Source organism: Papilio xuthus, unplaced genomic scaffold, assembly GCF_000836235.2.
Source record: "Papilio xuthus unplaced genomic scaffold, Pxut_1.1 DF827777.1, whole genome shotgun sequence".
Classification (NCBI taxonomy): Eukaryota; Metazoa; Arthropoda; class Insecta; order Lepidoptera; family Papilionidae; genus Papilio; species Papilio xuthus.
The window spans coordinates 3,902,768-3,921,576 of NW_013530872.1; the positions used below are offsets into that span (position 1 = coordinate 3,902,768).

The following is an 18,809-nucleotide window of genomic DNA, read 5'->3' on the forward strand; positions in this document are numbered from 1 at the left end:
TTACATTTTGTCTTTATTCCGCGCGGACGGAGTTACGGGCGACCGCTAGTGTCATATTACAATTACTACAAAAACACAAGTAAAGAAAGTCCGCGGAATTTGGGCTCGAGGTATTTACAAATTCGAGTACTTCAAATTGCATATTTATACAAATTTATATCAATTAATTTTGTTGAAATATCTTTGTTTAGAAGCATCAAATAAATATTTCATTTATAATCTCAACAGCGTAGATAAAACAGTTTACGTTAGTATCAAAATATTGCTGCGAGCAAATATTTGTTAGCAAACAGTACTACAAAGTATATAAGTCAAACTGAAGCTGTTGCTGCTCGCGTAAGCAAACATACGTGATTCATATTTTTCGACGAAACATTCAAAAAGACCGGTATTTCTTGAAAAATATAACTTCGCAAAATGATAACGCTAAAGGATTTAAAGTTAAATATACTTTTGCCCTTCACTAACTGACCTAGTGAAATTTCACTTCGTACGATTTGTTTATATATTTTATTTTGATTCACTTTCATTACAGGTAATTAACTACCGGAACTAAGTTATTTATTGATTTTAATTAAAGAGTTGAGAGAATAGTGTGTGAATTTATTAAAAACTTCTGAACTTTATTTAGTAAAAATACACAAGATCAAAACAAAACTTTCAATAAAAATATTGTTATTATATTTCGAAATTAAGAAAATGGTGTCAAATGTCAGCAGTGGTAGTGCCCGCTTTAACATCTTCGCACGAATCGGTCCGGCTCGCCCGGTGAAATACCACGACCACACAGAAGACAGGCGTGAAGTGCAAGCAATTCCGCGTTTCGTCTGATGAGTGTGCGTCCCGGAGACCTAATTTAGTCCACTTTTCCTTCGCACTCTTTTTCTTATAAGGAAAGGATGGGAAGTGGAAATGGACTTTTCGGATGAGAGGATGCATGGAAAGGGAAGATCTTTTCTTTCTGTGCATCCACTCCTCCGTCGATTTAAGGTAGGCAACGCATATGCAAATTCGTATGTCTATGGGCAACGTCCACTTCGCTATTTCAGCGATTTCAGGCCGCTCGCTCGTTTGCCACCTTTTGATATAAAAAAAATCAACAATCAATTTTTATTCTTTCGGTATTTCTCAGTATTTTAACTTCAACACCACATTCACACAAGTCTAAAATTAAAATCTAATGAACATCGATTGGTTTAATCCCAAGAATTGGAGAGACCGATACATTGTCCTGAATCATACTTTGTTGTAGCTACGTAAGATTTAGCTTTAATTGATTTATTATATCTAATTAGCCACAAAAATTACGTCAATTTGAACTGAACACTGTATGTAGTGCTAATATTTTTTTTACTTATATTTCTTGTAATCTATGATATGCTATTTGGTTGACTTTATTAATCAAAGGTTGGGATTCGAACCCATGACCATTTAATAGGATGTCAGTAACTTTAACCATTAGGCTATTGGTGCTTTTTCCATGACGTGAGAAACACGTAAAGACTAGAATAGATTGAAATCAACCTTACTTCGTGCTTCCATTACTTAATGTATATTCGTTTATTTGAAGATGATTCGATAAAATATTTAAAGGAATTTTCAATATGTCAATAACTTAAAAGGAGGATACTTAGAGAAACGTCGAGTTTATTTTTCCAGGAGTTGGGAGTGACGAAATCGGCAGAGCCGGCAACTTCTCGCTTCGTTTGCAATGAAATCAACCCGACACGCTTCGTATACCGAACGAATTATAGCGTCCTATCGAATTTCTCTGTTTCAATGAACAAGACGATATTACTACTGAAAATGCTATGAAGTGTTTAAGCTTACTTCAGTAAACAACATTGAAATTTAAATAAAATCGCCCCTATTATATGATAAAGGATGACAACAAAATTTGGATTAATTATTTCGTAACTAAATTAAAAATGTGTTAACTACGAATAAAGTAAATTAATAATCACGGAATAATATGTTAGTTAGGAGTAATTTGCTAATCATATGTTCAAGGACCTAAGAGATCAAATAAATGTAATTTTAATGTGTTCTTGTATCAGATAAACATTCGCTCCAAATAACAAAAAAAACTGAACCAACTAAATAATTCAGGCAGTGTCAATGCCATAGGCGACAAAAATACAAAATGTTTGCAAACTTACCGTTTTTTCAAGCGTCTCGTCTTATCGATTGTTAATCACGTAATAGTCAAAATTTGTCCCGTTATTTTGTAACAAATTATAGAGAGGACAGCACCGGTGCGGTCCCCAGTTGGACTGTGACAGGGCACGATCATAATACCACTTTCTGTATGTAACTCACAATAAAATGCCCGCTTTGTGTACTGATTACGACACGCTGTACTAAACACCGGTGCCATCAGTTGTTCGATGTTGTAATATAATGTATGACCTGCTGTCCGAATGTTGTTCAGTCGATCACAGGTGTATCCTTTCGAAGAATTAATCAATCAAGCAGGGCCGGTTGTGGTATTTCCGGCGCCCTGGGCGAGATTTTTGTGGCGCCCCATTTTTTTTGGTGTCGGGGGAAATCTTTCAATGATAGGGTATGTTAGGGGGGACGCACAGGCGCCCTTTATATTCGACTATGGCGCCTGGGCGTCCCCCTTATGCCCGATGCACTAAGCGGTCTACCGAACTCGCCCTATACCAACGCCACTACTGAAGATGAGAGAACTTATGTTTCGGTAATTGAAGAATATTTATAAATATTAAAAAGATATATAAAGGAGTGTTTCCTGCTTATTTTTATGAATAATTGTTTACTTTGTTTACACACAAGTAAGAAGGAATAAATATGTAAGTGAAAAGTAACGTGTTAAGATTAAGTTAGCGCATGAAACATGACTTAAGTTTTGGGAATTGAATTATAAAAGAAATTTCAAGTAACTTTAGTTATACAAATTTGGAAATGTGAAGTGTTTTTTTTTAATAGCGCAGTAAAAGTGACGTGAAACATTGTATATACAGAATAGAATTTTACGGTATAATAAAATTGATGCTGTATTTCTAAAATCTGTTTCAAACTAGATAAAACAATTATTATTCACATTCAAAATAAACTTATTAAGTGATTTAAGGTTTAGTTTAGGTTTTGTTTGGCCAATAGTTAAATTTCACAGGCGTGTCGTCGCAGTAGGATACAAGGTTTCCTGTCTAGTAATTTAAATGGAGTCCATTAGGGACTCTTCATTTTAATATTTTGTTTATATTAATCGTAAAAGGTTATATATAAATATTATTAAGTCTAATTCAAAAGGATATATCAAATTACATATTATAGAACTGAAATTGGTCAAGCTCACTAAAAATTTATGTGGCTTTTAGTACACAAAAATAAATGAATTGAATTATAATTTCGATAGAGGCAAATCAATTGTTATGTACTTCGTAGAATAATTTAAAGATGTAATTTAAATCGGTCACAAATTCAATTGATTTTACTGTATATAGGAGAGTATCGGCTAAGTCAATTTACCGTGGCGGTGGAAACCGCCATGGTAAATTGAACGTTGAAAAACATATTAGAAAACATAGTATCATCCCTCTCATTATCTTTGTCTGAATAAAGATAGCGAAATATTTTGCCCGGGTGTTTGTATTGTACGGTTGTTACGGTGTTAGCGCGAGCTCCATCTCTGCCCGGGGGAATATAAGGTAAGTTAAAAGACATAATATGCATAATGTTTAGATTAATCGATGATAAATACCTGTCCGTTTGTGAAATATTTTTTTTATAATTAGGCTAACAGTTTTTAGATTTTTATGGTTGTTCCATGCCTTCGTAAACCATAATTTGTATTTCATGTAGACATATAAGAAGAAGAAACTAATACGTCTAATATTTCCTAATAATCAATAGAATACAAAACTAAGGAAATAAGTACAAGTTGTACGAGAATCACGAATTACTCTGAACCGATATAGAGCAGTTTGATTCGACACGCATTGAGAAACTATTACGTAAACATGTGATCCAAAGCGGAACTGAACTATCGTTATACCGTTCTGTGTTACTCTTTGGTAATTGTTTGGATAAATTTCAATGTTTGTTGTATTACACTGTTTAGTTGTTGATAGATATACGAGCATCTATTCATATCTTCTTAGATTATCGTTGGTCAGTTGATGAAAGGTAAGAACCAGAGAGTCTTTACGGAATATAATACGTTGATTTATTGTACTTCTTTGAAATTAGATTGTTGTAAGAACAAATATTTTTATCGAAGTCACCGATGTAAATAATCGTATCAATCCAATTTCTCATATGCATAACATTTGATGTTTTTTAAATTAATTTTATTTTAATACCCGCTCTCCCCGTGACTCCGTCCGCGATTAAAAAAAACTTAGTAGCCTCTGTATTCTTCCAGACTATGTTCTACATCTGTTAAAGGAGGTTACATGTTAACTGACATCAGTGAAAAAAAAAGAAATAAATATAATTGTCAGTTTTTTTATGCCAAATTTCAGCGAGATTCATGCAGCCGTTCTGGATATACCTACTAACAAATAAGTTATATTATGTTAAGTTAAACATAAAAAAAAGAATTTTAGATTTCCGATGCCTGTCTTCACTTTGCATTATACGTAATATTGATTTAAGATCTGTCCTCTGAAGTTTGCGTACACACATACGATTATTTACATAGTGAACAACATCCATCAAATATTGAACTATTATGTCCAGATTTGAGTTGAAATTTAACGTGTGTACGTGCTGTAATCCATTGTGACTGTCGTAATTCCATGTAAGTTATTACCTATTAACCCGCGCGTTCCTTGATTGACATACAATATGCATAGACAAGGTGTGCCGGTAGTCACCAGTCAGTCCAAATGTTGCACAGTTAATGGCCATTGTGTTACAATCATCCATCATAACACGACACGTCGCTCTGTCCATTCAGTTCACATTTATTAAGCGATCAAAAGTAGGCCAGGAAAAGTACAGGCAATTTGTCACTGTTGCCTTGATTATTATTAATTGAAGATTTTTGTCGATTTCAAATTGTTTCACATTTGTTTCCAAACGTTTTTGATTTGCTTAAATAGCATGATAATGTTTTTTTGTATAGTAAGTGCTTAATTCCTTATACATCGATTTGATTTAATTCGATTAATTTGTAGAACTAATCGACTTATTAAATCAAGCGATTCGAACCAAAAATTAGTTAGAAAACAAGGTAACTTTCGAGAAATGTAAAGCAAGTCACACATTTTTAGTCAAAGTCACAAGTTTTTAACCAATTTAAAATGAAACTAATACACTATGAAAATAGAAAATACCTATAAACATATATCAGTCTACGTGAACTAATGCAACTGGAGAATTATCAATGGTTCTTATGCAAGAGCGTCATTGTCCGAATTTGTGTGCGTTATATGTTTTCATTGGAGCGAGGAAAGCCTTGTCAATAAAATGGACGGAACTGTGGCTGTCAGTGGCGCAATGCGTGGGCACACCCTCTACAATAAGTTAACGCAGTAAAAATTAACATAATGTATCCTGTGACAGGCTAATACCTTAGTTAAGCACTGCTTCTGTAATCACAACCCATATTGAAAAAAAATTACGAATCATTAAATTAACGACGTATTATACGATTATTTGTCGACGGGACTGTTCGTGCGGAAATAAAAAAAAACTTAATGAGTAGCCTATGTGTTTATCCAGACTATGCTAAATTTCATCAAGTTCCGTTGTTCCATTCCGGAGATACCCGCAAACAAACATCTATCCATCCATCTAAACTTTCGCATTTATAATATTAATAGGGTAACACGTGTAACGATTTCAAGGTAACTCATTAATATTTACCATATTCCTTAAGTTATTTCTTCTGACAGCTGTTTTGTTCGTTCTTAAATAGTCGTATTAGATGTATAAAAGACGTTTAAGCTTATTATTTCATGTGCCGTCGTCTCTATCGTTCATGAGACTTGCCTAATTGTACCATTTATTAACAGCTTGTGTAAATAAAGTGTAAAGCACTGAGTATAATATTATGGTTGATTAATTTCACCGTAGTGTCAACATAGCGAGATATTTACAAAACCAAACGTGCCTTATTTTCGCATTTCGCTGGCAAAGCTGTGTCGGACCGTGTATGGGTTGTTGTAGCGCCCTACAACATGCGGGTGCGTTGACCCAATACAAATAAATAGCCACAATATGCGTATGTGTGCTTCCGATCATTCAACGTAACATTTACATTGTATATTTAACTGAAACGTTTTCGTACAATATCATTAGCTCTACCAGCCAGTCTTATGATGTTCCAATTGATACGTTTTTCATCCCGTTTGAAGTCTAAAGGATAACAATGAGTTTTGAGTGATAGTAGAGAATTACATGCATAATCTAAATCTCCTTTATTTAGTCCATTAATTATATTTTGCAATCGCAAATTCAGTTATGTTCAACATTTTTTTTCATGCAAGTATATGAAGTGCAAAAAGGTCAGAAGCGTCGCCATCTCCTTTTGTTTATATTGAATAAACTAGCGACTGAAAGCGAAACTGACCACGCTCCTACCTAATGTTATGTGATGATATGGTCGAAAGATGGTACGCGCTAGCTTATTAACTGTCTATTCACTATACTATTGAAGGCTTGTCATACTTGGACGGAAAAACTGCAGCTAGCAACTTGCTCCATTGGACTATGGTAATCATTTAGAATAGTCTAAGTAGAGTCTTCATATAAGAAACGAGTGCAGGAGAGCAATAGACGTTTACTCTCGTTATAATAGAATTAGTAGTTTCATTAGCGGTCTCGCGATCAGTTGCTAATTATGCTCACACACTCATAGGAATTGTACATGCAAAAATATTCCGGGCATCGTATAGAGTTGGCCCTTACCAACAATTTTATTGACATATCTATAGATTGAAGGGCCTTTTTATCATAATATTTGAAGAAATCAAGCCCCGGACTTTGCAAGGCAGCGTTAAATTTGCAAACTCAGCTGGGATATTCAAAATGCTTGCTTTTGATCAAATATTCACTATCTTATACGATATGGAGATTGCTTAGATAAAGTAAAACCAAATATGTTATGTACAGTTTTACAAATGAAGTAAATAATTTTTTTAATGTAAGTATATCAATATTGTTTGTCTATTAGATTTTTAAAACCCCTTTAGGATTATAAAACCATTTTACAACTAAAAAAATCTCATACTCTCCTTTCTTCATAACTAACACTCGTCTTGTCATCTGCCATTATTCATTAAATCAAATATTTACTTACTAAACAAAATACCTTTAACATTTTCAGAATTAGTATACTTCTTTGTCTTCTTTTTCAAATTACAAGTTAACCTTTCAATAGCTTTCAGTATCTTTTTGCTGACTTTGTTTATGGTTCTATGTTTCGGATCGTTGTATTTCGTTCGTGTACCGCCGACGATCTTATCTTGACCCGAGTCTGTGCTGTCATCACTCTCAGTTGCCGACGATTCGGACACCGGATGAAATATGTAAGGTGCACTCGCGAAACAAGGAGAATTCATTATAATTATTATCATACACTTAGTTTATTGTAACGTAGAACATGTCTTTACTAATAAAAAAACCAGAAACATTTTGAAACTCCTTCCTTAAGATTTTTTTTACTGTAAGTTTCGTGAACACTTTTAAAGACGACTATTCCCGACAATATCTAGCTGAACGTATCAAGTCGTCGACGGTACTGTTCAAAACGTAGGATTATGACTTCAGAATGCCTATAGACCGTAACACCACACCTTGACAAGCCCAGACCTTGACCCGTCTGGAATATCAACGCTATATCACATCGAACCTATTCTTTGGAAACAAAGGGCAATATTTAATACATCATTAATTATTTTCAAGGCTGGCTGGTATACGAACTTTTAATCTATTATATTTTTTTAAAGTTATGAAATATTTTACTTACAATTATTCATCACCAATGAATTACCAAAACACTATTCCTTATATATCTTTTTCAGTGTTTATAACTTTCTTTAGCGAATGAAAAAAAAAACAAAAAATTTTCTGTTGTCCCTTCCCTCTTAACAACGATATTGAGTCATAGACATGAATGTTGTATTCTAACAAGCCTAGAAACATTGTAAACTGAAAGTTAGCAATCTGTTGGTGACATATTAATTATGAAAAAATTATGTAAGTAACTAGTACGTACTTATATAAATTATATCCGAGTACTTTAATAGAATAGAGTACAAAGAAATTTCTACAAGCCGCTACTCGTATTTGCTTCATTTATTATTGGCAATAGAAAATTCTTATACAGCCAGTTATTAATCCGCGCCAATTGTTCTTAGCCGTCTCCAACAATACGCCCTCGAATGAAGTGGCACAATACACCGCCCCAGCTCTACGAAGCGCAAAACAAAAGCGATCTCGCCAACTTAACTACACTCCGATAATTAATTTAATGTCGGTTTCGATACAAATACTATTTATTGAACATGTTTCAAGGGAAATAATAGTAAGTAATTTTATATTTAATCAGAAGAATAAGAAGAAAAATATCAGTTAAAACGGAGATGCTATTTTATATTGTATCCGAATTATAGCTATTTGTAATTGCCAGGCGTCGTCATTAATATGTAGTAATAATGTATTAGTTGTATTACCGTACTAAATATTCGTTCTCACTCGATATATTATAAACAGCCACAGTAATAAGTTTCAAATATATAATAAGTAAGTAAGTAAGATTGATACGTAATAAGTTATTATTACATCAATCAAAAAATATTGTTGACCCGCGCCTAACATTGAGATATAGCAAAGTTTTGTGATCAGTGATAATTTCAGGAAAATGAAAGAGATGAAATATTACGGACAAACAGAACTATAAAAGAAACTGTGGACCTATACTTTGAAACACGCAAACATCTTGTACTTATAGTTATGTTATTTTTAATAGCAACCTTCAATAATTTGGTTTATGTTATGAACTTTTCCTGGCGGAGCGAGATTTTTGAATAAAAATTAGGTAGTCTTAATTTCTTTTAGCATTTCTTTTTAAATATGATGCTATGATGCTTAACATTGAGCTTTATGTTTAGTATTCTGAGAATAACTTTGTATACTTCTAGGTTACCTTGATAAAATTCAGAGCATTTTTCGCCAGCATCAAAACGCTCTCTTTCCTAGAATGTTTGATCATTTGTTGTGTACATAAACAGAATGCTATTTTTACTGTAAACAAATTCAGCGTGTAATATGCTAGCGAAGTTTTGACCTATATTTTGACTCCTTTCGTATTTTACAAAGAGATTTGACTATGCCATAATAATAATTATTTTTAAATACATTTAAATCATTATTTTATTTTAGGAAACACGTCTTTGGAACCCGAGAGATCATAAATACACGCAAAATATTAAAATCTCGCTAGTTTTGTTATATTAAATGCGAATAATAAAATTAGATAAATTTACTCAGGTCTAAGATTTAAGATATAAATTCAAACCCACGAATATAAATAACACTTAATCTCAAAAAGGAACGCGATAAAATCCCTTCCCTGAATTAAGACAATTGTACGCTATCATTGTTTAAATTAAAGACTAGCTGCCATTAGATATTTGTCTTATTTATGAGTGAGGCCTTAATAATTAATATTAAAAATACTTTACGTTCTATAATAACTTACCTGATGGAACAATGTTGCCATGTTTGTCCTGTGGCTGGTTTTCTGTAGAAATGGTGAATTCGTTCCTGTATTTATCGTAAGAGGCTTCATAATTGTTTGTATTTACAGTCGATTTCCCGTTTATATGTTCATTTTGCGGTGAATATTGTACTTTAATATAATGCTCTGTAGCCGGTGATTCATCCTTTATTCTATGATTTATTTTTTTACTATCCAATGTTAAGTTTTTAATATCTTTGTCGGAAGATCCATTCATTATAATCTTCTTTATAGTCTTTATTTCTTCTGTTTCACTCACTTTGTGTTCGGTAACGGATATGTGATTCATTTCTTGTTCATTTTTGTGGAGATCACTGTCACTTATTGATATAGGTATTGTGCTGTTCTCATGTCTATTTTCATCCTTCCTACCATTACTTCGAAGGAATTTATCAAACGGATCACTGTTTCTTTTCATTTTGAATGGATTCTTTTCATTGAATTTTATTTCACTAGACGGTTCGTGAATCTTTAAATTACTATCACGTACAAAGGGACTATCTTTATTGCTTCGAGGTAATTTTAATGTCTCCGAGTTATATCCGTTCGTATTTCCTGTGTCGTTATAATTTGAAAATATAGTACTATGAGGACCAGAGTCATTCATTAATGAGAAATAGGAAGGTGATCTGAGATCCGACTCATGTTCGTTTTGTATTAAATTATCTTTAAATTTATTTTGTGATCTACTCCTATCTAGGCCAGAGAGCGAGGCTCTTCCATTTGGAACTGGCAGTTTGGAAACACTGGAATAATTTGATGGTAACGTTGTATAAAAGGGGTTTGTTGGATGGAACTGTATTGTTTCTTCCTTAGGCGTCATTGATTTAACTGGATCATTAGTATTTAACGCGGCTGGTAACGAGCTGAGTGATGACGGCTGTTGCAGCTGCGGTCGATGCTGCGACGTCTTGGCTGGTCGTATGGTCGCGTACACTGGAGCTTGCGGAATCGCTACGTCGTTGTTTATTTCTGACAGAAAGTGCGATGACCCTGAAATAAATTAATCCTTTGTAGATTATTTTAATAAACTACTTTGATATTTACTTTTAACTATTGTTAAGATATAGTTTATGATGTTTTCAAGCCGCAAGCATTTCGTTTTTGATTTTTAATAATAGAACAGTCAGTTTAAATCCTGGTCTAATATCTTTCAAACATCGAGTTGAAGTAACGAATATATACAGTCGCAGATAAAACGAGCATTGCTTTCCCATTAGGCGGGGGATGATGCCAGTTAATCCGGCCTACGACTGAGGCAGTAATAATCGTTGTGAACGTTTAGCTCCCTACTTTAACAAATATTTATTATATAGATAAAACAATGCATTAACGAGTCCTCTATTACAATAATAAACTTTTGACTGTGAATCTGTCCAAAATTCCAAACTATATTACAAATGTTATTCATCTATCGTAATTAAGGAAATAGCCGTGTTAATTTTAACAGTCATGTCAGTACTCGACTTGAAATTCAAAAATAAGTTTTAGTTTTTTCAGACGTAAAATAACTCAATAGATTGATCAAAGAAAGATCCAAGTCAAACACTGATAGAGTATTGTTTATTATGAATACTTACTCTTCAAATCGCTGGCTCTGCCAATAGACCTTCTCCGAGGTGACATCTCCTTGTCTCTGCCAATAAAGAAAACTTAGATTATGAAAAGTCCTAGCAGCTTTAAAATAATTGCAGAGTACGTCCCTTTGTTTTTTTAAAGCTCTACTAAGTTTTAATACTCTGTAAAATGTCGGGCGTTCGTAAGCGAGGCAGATTATAAAAGTTTATGACGTGGGCGAAAACAAATTGCCCTGACTGCCATCCGGTGGTCGTTAAAAGTGGCTGGAATTTATAAACGGTTGTCATATTTGTTTCGTGAAACTCTTGCGCCCTTGTGATAAGGCAGTTCACGTCGCTCACTTCAGCGGTTATTCATAATTTTATTGAAGTATGCGACTCAGTTGCTTTTTGGGAATTCAACATCACTCCGGTGAAAAAACACGGATTTTTTCGTATAGAACCTATGTATGTAAATTCATCATACATCGTGTAGTATCATTATGTACTACTAGCTGTCGTCCGCGACTTCATCCGCGCCGAATTAAAAAAAAACATAATTAGTAGGCTATGTATTCTTCCAGACTATGTTCTATATTTCAGTTCAGCCATTCTGGAGATACCTTCAAATAAACATCTATCCATCCATGCATATAAATATTCGTATTTATAATATTAATACGAAATAAGATTCGGACAACGATTTCAAAACAGTAAGTACTTAAATCAAAGGCATTTGAATCCATCAAAATGCAAACATTACATCTGAAGTTCATGCACTTGCAGAATTTCAACGGTTATTCTCTTATTCCGACCATTAGCATGACACAAAGGCTGAGCCTCAATCTACGTCAAGCCTAATCTATGGAACGGGTAGCATTCGATGTTCGTGCGACGCGCGGAAGAGTGATCGGATTAACAGACAACCGTATATCGCTGCGATGTGAGCGCTTTACGTATGAAGGTATGAATACGCTTACAGATAATACCTTGATTGTAGCTTTAAGCTTTCGTATTGCGAGCTACGAGTACGATTCATCTACACATACAACTAACATGATATAAAGCTTTCAAGCCTATTAACCCTAATAGAAGAATATGTATCTTACTAATATAAATGCGAATGTTTGGATGGGTGGATGTTTGTCTGAAGGTATCTCTGGAACGGTTGAATGGATTTTGATGAAATTTGGCACCCACGTAGAATATAGTCTGGAAGAACACATAGGCTACTAATTAGGTTTTTTTCAATTCCGCGCGGACGGAGTCACGGGCGTCAGTTAGTATACATAAATACTTCAAGTGGTACATAAATGTAGATAAACTTATGGGAAAAGGAAAGCTTCCTTGGGAATAAGTTGCATCGTGATCTGATATAAACTGTCACTCTTCATCAACTTTGAAAAGAGGTGTAAGGGTAAGGAAAGTAACGCGGGTGCTGAGAAGGAAAAACATTTTCTTACAATTTAATTTAAAATTAGAAATGATCAAAGTGTTTTTTTAAAGTCACATAATGATGTAGTTATTCATAAAGTTTTAATAGCAAGTATTGACCAAAACTCTCTTCTTGATAAATTTCGCTTTCGTCCGTACCACTTAAAATAAATCATTTAACAAATGAAGCGTAATTTGTACACCAATTACGCCTTAAAGATGGATATGGTTTGGATTTATTAATTAAATTTGTCATAGATAATTGGATTAAAAGCGGTGTAAAATTAGGTTCTTACAATTTTATGGAACGGACACAGTAATAGGTGACTCATGTTCCTTTGAATGGTCAATTTAATAATATACATAATAAAACGTATACGTCGACTGGGGATTTAAATTATAAATATTGGGTTTTCTCGACGCATCTGCTAACAACAACCATTCGAACACTAGATGAGCAAACGTAGTAGTCCTGAGGTATTCTTTCTTCACGCTGTCCTAGTATACAGTCATTTGCTTACATTTAAAGAGTTTGTATCATTAGACTTACTCATTCAAGCCGAGCCTCAGCACGGGGCCGGCGGAGCGCAGCATGGCGTGGGCGTCGGCGTTGCTCATAGTTCTTGTCGGCTGGCCATTAATAGAGGATATCACATCACCTTCTCGGATACCGCTCAGCGATGCCTTGCGACCTGGGTTCACCTGGAATGATAATTATTTGTTGAAAATTAGCTTGAATTAACAATAGATGATCTTGGAAGTTTTCAGACTTGTTTTACAACAAGACAATAGACGAGTGAATGAAGATATTCATATTTATTAATTCTAATTACTGGTTTTAATGGTCCAAAATTAAAGAATTTTACTTCATAATATGTTAAAACTATAGAAAAACTTTTAATAAAATTTAGATATATTAATGCAATAAATGGAAGGATAGATATATCGAGAAAGTAACATCAGCAACACTGGAATGTTTGATGGGTTCCTTCCAGTCCCCAGTGATACAAGTTCTATTTTTCTATTAAAAGTGTGAACAGGCGCTTTACTTGAGTCGACAGTACTGTCCTACTGTCGAGAGATTTAGATTCAAATAGAATCTTAAATCCTCCGTAAGATTTTTTTTATTTCGCATGCGTTTGATTCTGAATTTCTTACCTGAGAACTTTTGCGATAGCTGTTGTTTATTTGCACAGATTTTATAACAAAAAACTGTATACGGCAAGCGTACAACAAGTTACATAGTTCCAAGGTTAATTATTAAACTACCCTCAGGTTTCGTAAAATGCATTACAAGAAAAAACATTACGTACGCAAGACGTCAATGTAGCGCTAGTGACAAAACACTGCATTTTATAGCACGTTACAATATTATCTATGTTTTTATTGTTGAATTGCAATAACAAAAAATAACTGTTTTTTTTTTCTAAAATTATCAGATGCTACAGTGATGAGTTTATACAAGCCAAAATGCTTGCTCTTTTGAAATTGATACGGACACTTATTTGACTATCATAATATTAATATTATGCACGTACAAATTGCAATTGAAAACTAACGAATTTCCGGTAGAATCTTTATATTTCCGCTGAATTATAACTAAACAGAAATTCAAGGAAAGTCGTTGTAATTAATTATTCTGAAAAGTTTTTTTTTCAACAGATTGTAATCTCGACACATTTTTCTAATTTTTCCTCGCTGAAATGTAAACGATGAAAAATGGCTGCAAGATTAAAGGGGAGGGCCAGCGCCGGGCAAAACGAGGGCAACTCTTTATTTTATTTTTATGTAAAATACGAAAATTAAGTGATTTTAAACATATACATATTTGTATAAGATAATTTCACACAGTTCGGTTTTGCTTCTCTAGTTTTATATCAATTATCCACATTATTTAAAAGTATGTAAGTACCCATATGTTAATTCTGAAATCTAGCTTACTAAGTTTATAAAAATATTAAACATAACAGCTATTAAGTGAGCATTCCTCGATCAAAAGAAACCCTTTTCTTAAAATGTATAATACAACATAATTAGTATTGCATTCACAGATCTGATATTTTTAATCTGTTTAACTATTTCCATAGACAAGTCAACGTCAATGTTACTTAATTAAATCCTTTCATAACATTAACAAAACATGAAAATACAGATGACTTGAATACTTCTCTTTGAAGTTGGTTAAAAGTTAAAAGTAACGAACCGCATTAGTTTCCCGCCTCCTTGCTGAAGGTGAACAAAACTTCAACATGTTTCCTTCCGGTACACACTAAATGACTGCTCAATCATACACTCATAAACACTATGTTAAAAATTGTAAGAACATCTAAACATGTTCAACCAAAACTCACTAAAAAAATGACATTGAATTTATAACAAACAATTCGAAATTCAAAAACAAATAACGCGCACAAATAACTGGCACAAAATGTCACCCATTACCGTAGAAAAAAGTTGGAGAGATTATTCAATTGTTTATGTTTAATAGAAATCATTCGTCTCCGTGAAAGCCAAGGACGATACTAAACTCAGGAGTCAAACAAGCGGTGTCAGAGCCAATTTCATCGGAACATTATAAGGGCATTATTCGAATATGCATGCGCCGTGAGCACATAGCTATTGTTATGTCAGGGCTGGTAGCCCGCTACGAATATTAATGTTGAAGGCGAGGAGCGGTCGCGCCCCTGGATTGAAGTGTTAGAGCCTACACAACTACTTAAACGGCCATTGAACTTTTATAATGGATAAAAAAGTTTTTATTAAGAATAATTTCCCAAAGTGTCCTAAAATATGCTTTGATTTCTAGGACTATATTCTAAGCAATATTGTCCGACAATTTTGCGAGATCTAATTTCTGAACTCCATATTATCGGAATAATTAGACAAAGAAATTAAAAAATGCATATCTTATGAATATATTTCTTCTTGCTTCTTGTTATTATACGAACCCTACAACTAGTATTTAAAAAAAATATTCAGTGTACTTTACTTTTCACAATTATAAAAAGTAGGAAGATTTATGCTTCGCCCGACACCCACGTACTCCTGTTTACGACGGCCGTATCATTTAATTCAACATCAGGTGCGTCTGGCGTATAAAACACAAACCGCTATGGAACGCAATAAAATACAAATTCTTTTATTTATAGGCCATTGAGTATGTTTATTATGACGTCATTATAACGCCATAAAACTAGCGAGAACAAAAACACATTCGAAATTCAAATCTTACAAACCAGACATAAACAAAATACAAAATAGAAAAGAGATTTTTGAAAAACCTTCTCTGCCAATAGGAGTGCATAAAAGCACCACAACAAGAACGAGAGTTGAAGTCACGAGAGATGAATATGGAAAAGAAAAGGCCATAAAGGAAATTCAAATTGTAAAAGGGCATTGTTCAAAGTGTAAGTCGGCGGGGAAAAGCTTAAGCGTGTAGGCAATGCAGGTGCATAGTTATATATTAATGTCGGTTCTAGTTTAAGACCGCTCTATGCTCGAGTAATTACGAAAAACTGCAACGACTGCAGAAAAATAAAAGATCTGTAAATTTAAGAATTTCCCTTGTTTGGTTATCGCCACTTCTAGATTTTGGATAAAATTAAATGTTTATATAATATTTTTTTGTAACCATTCATAAAACTTATTTCTGAGATTTACTAAAAAAAAGTTCTTCCCTATGCAGTCATAATATTTTATCTACATTATGATTCCGAAAAGGTTAAAATCATGTTTTAAAATATTTCGTACCCAAAATCACACGAAGTAACACGACATTGAATTTAAGAACTTTTACGAATAGAATAATAAACTATAGCGCATGTTCAATTAAATTATCTGCAATACTGCATTGTTCGTTAGTGTGGCATTAAATACCAGTTTAAGATGACACATCAGATTAAGGATATACCAAATATGTAACAATAATCGAAGCTCAATCACTTCTGGTCTTTTGTATTCTGCGATATTTCACTATTCCTTACACGCATTCTACGTGACTTCGTACGGCTCACGAAGCCGTATTGTTTACTACCAACTCTAGTGTGTAGTTTAACTGAACTTTTACATACACCGTGGGTTTCCATTAACGAAACACTTGTATAGAAACATTTAAATAATGATACACGGATTCCGTCAGCGGAATAAAACAGTTATAATTTGATATTCCACATTAGATGTCTGTAATAAAATTTGTTTTTTTATATTATTTTTAATTAAAATAAATGGCTATTTTAAATTTTATGTTGATAAAAATATAACTACATACATACGACGCTTACTTATATTGGCTTACACACGGCAAAGCATCTCAATATGCAGTCAAGTGGGGAGTGAAGCGCAGACTCTCGCATCTAAGAAACCAATGACGCGACGGTATAAAACGCGTTGAAGATTTCTCTTTGTATTCAACAATTTTATAGATCCTTTAAAATATTTCTTGAATAAAATTTAAGAACATTTTGAAATAATTTACTTGGAAATCTGCAGCTGTTGTAAAGTCTATTTAGAACTTACTTTAAATTGAATAAAATTGCTAAACTACTTTAAGAATCAAGAATAATATTTTCTTTCTTAAATATTTATTTTATACAAAGACTGTAAGTAAAAGGAAAAATAAAGTAATAGTTTAGTTTTATTACACTCTTACGATAGATCGAGTTTGATGAAAGAATATATGAGGAAAGACTGACAAGACAAAATGTTGTGAAAGTTTTAAGGAATCTCTTAAAAGAACAAGAGATTCACATACATTAATAGTCCTTGTCTTGTAACTAACAAACATTATAAATTAAAGCTAGAGCGAGACAGATGCATCAGTTTATTTAACAAATATCCGCAATTTATTTACTTACCTCTTTGGATTTCGGGTTAGTGTTTGTTTTAACCGACTTCGATAAGGATGAGGTTCTTAATGCGTCTGTGTTTTTTTTATAACTACTACAGTAAATAATGAGTGACACTTTTTAATTACTCTCATAACTGTGGACATTACGCAATAAAGTTTTGTTTATAAATTTGTTTTAAGTTCAACAATTTGTACAACTCAAAGTACTTGTTATTATAAAAGGAAATAAAAGGTTTTTTCTCTGTCAACATCACTCGTTTTAAAGTGCACTCGCGGAACGTTTTTAGCCTTTTCTTGTTTCATTCACATGACGAATTACATTATGATAATTTTATAGAAGTTTTTTACATTAAATGTTTTGGAGGTTTTATTTATTTAGTCCATACTTTTTATGTGTCCAAAGAGTAGATGATGATATTATATTTTTGACAAAAGACAGTAGCTTAATACTTATTTGTATGTTTTTTGTTGTTGGTGACTTAATCTAATTTTTGGAGGGTACAGTACGATTAGTATAGAAAATTTCACAGTTTAAAAATAAATAAATATATAGCAGATGCTGACGGATATTCCTATTTACATAATAAGAATGTATAAAGTACAATGGCAAATAAAAGTCTAAGGAGAGCAAACATATTAATCATTTTGGCGGACTTTTAGCCAATGAACAAAGAATTCGGCAAACTGTTTACACACATCGAGTCCGTGGATTGAATAACTACGACTTTAGGAAGGGAAGCTTCATAAGCTTGCGTTTTATTGTTGTGGTCATCAATATCTATCAATCTATAAATAAATAAATAAAATTGGAAAGTTAGTAACATTGAAATAAAAAACATATTTCGCGAACCTTATATACAAACCATTTTTTTTTTGTCATAATTACTATTTCCACTTTTTCGTCGAAGTGTACTTTTACATAATAATAACCTCTTCTAAAATACCAATATTAGTAAAAACAACGAAACCGAAAACCGACAATGGTAGCTCGTTAGAGAGTTTTATGAATAACTGTTGAACGAAAAAACATTGCACGAGTAATTTTTTTGCGAACCCCAAAATTCAATAACGGCTCTATGTTTTGATGCAAAAAATAACGAAAAATATGCAGATATTCTAAGGGTTTAACAGAATATATGTACTCTAATACTATGTCAAATTAAAAATCATTTTCTCAATAAAAATAATTCACGTAGTTTCTTACTTAATTCTCAGGTACCAGTATTTTTGTGTTACAATAATGAATTAAAAAAAGTTT

The 18,809-nt window shown here is 33.0% G+C and overlaps 1 protein-coding gene across 4 annotated transcripts in view; it reads right to left on the bottom strand.

The window, feature by feature from the left end:
- The window catches only part of CAP (Cbl-associated protein), a 107,198-nt gene that overhangs the window by 68,274 nt on the left and 20,115 nt on the right, over positions 1–18,809 (bottom strand). For 3 of the 4 annotated variants that reach the window (XM_013309204.1, XM_013309205.1, XM_013309203.1), the window contains 3 exons: positions 13,256–13,407; positions 11,296–11,351; positions 9,677–10,708 (listed from right to left, as the gene is read on the bottom strand). In XM_013309204.1, the coding sequence (XP_013164658.1) occupies positions 9,677–10,708; positions 11,296–11,351; positions 13,256–13,407 (1,240 nt within the window). Of the gene's footprint in view, positions 1–7,285; positions 7,672–9,676; positions 10,709–11,295; positions 11,352–13,255; positions 13,408–18,809 lie in introns of those variants that run through there. The other variant, XM_013309206.1, reaches the window with a different exon arrangement.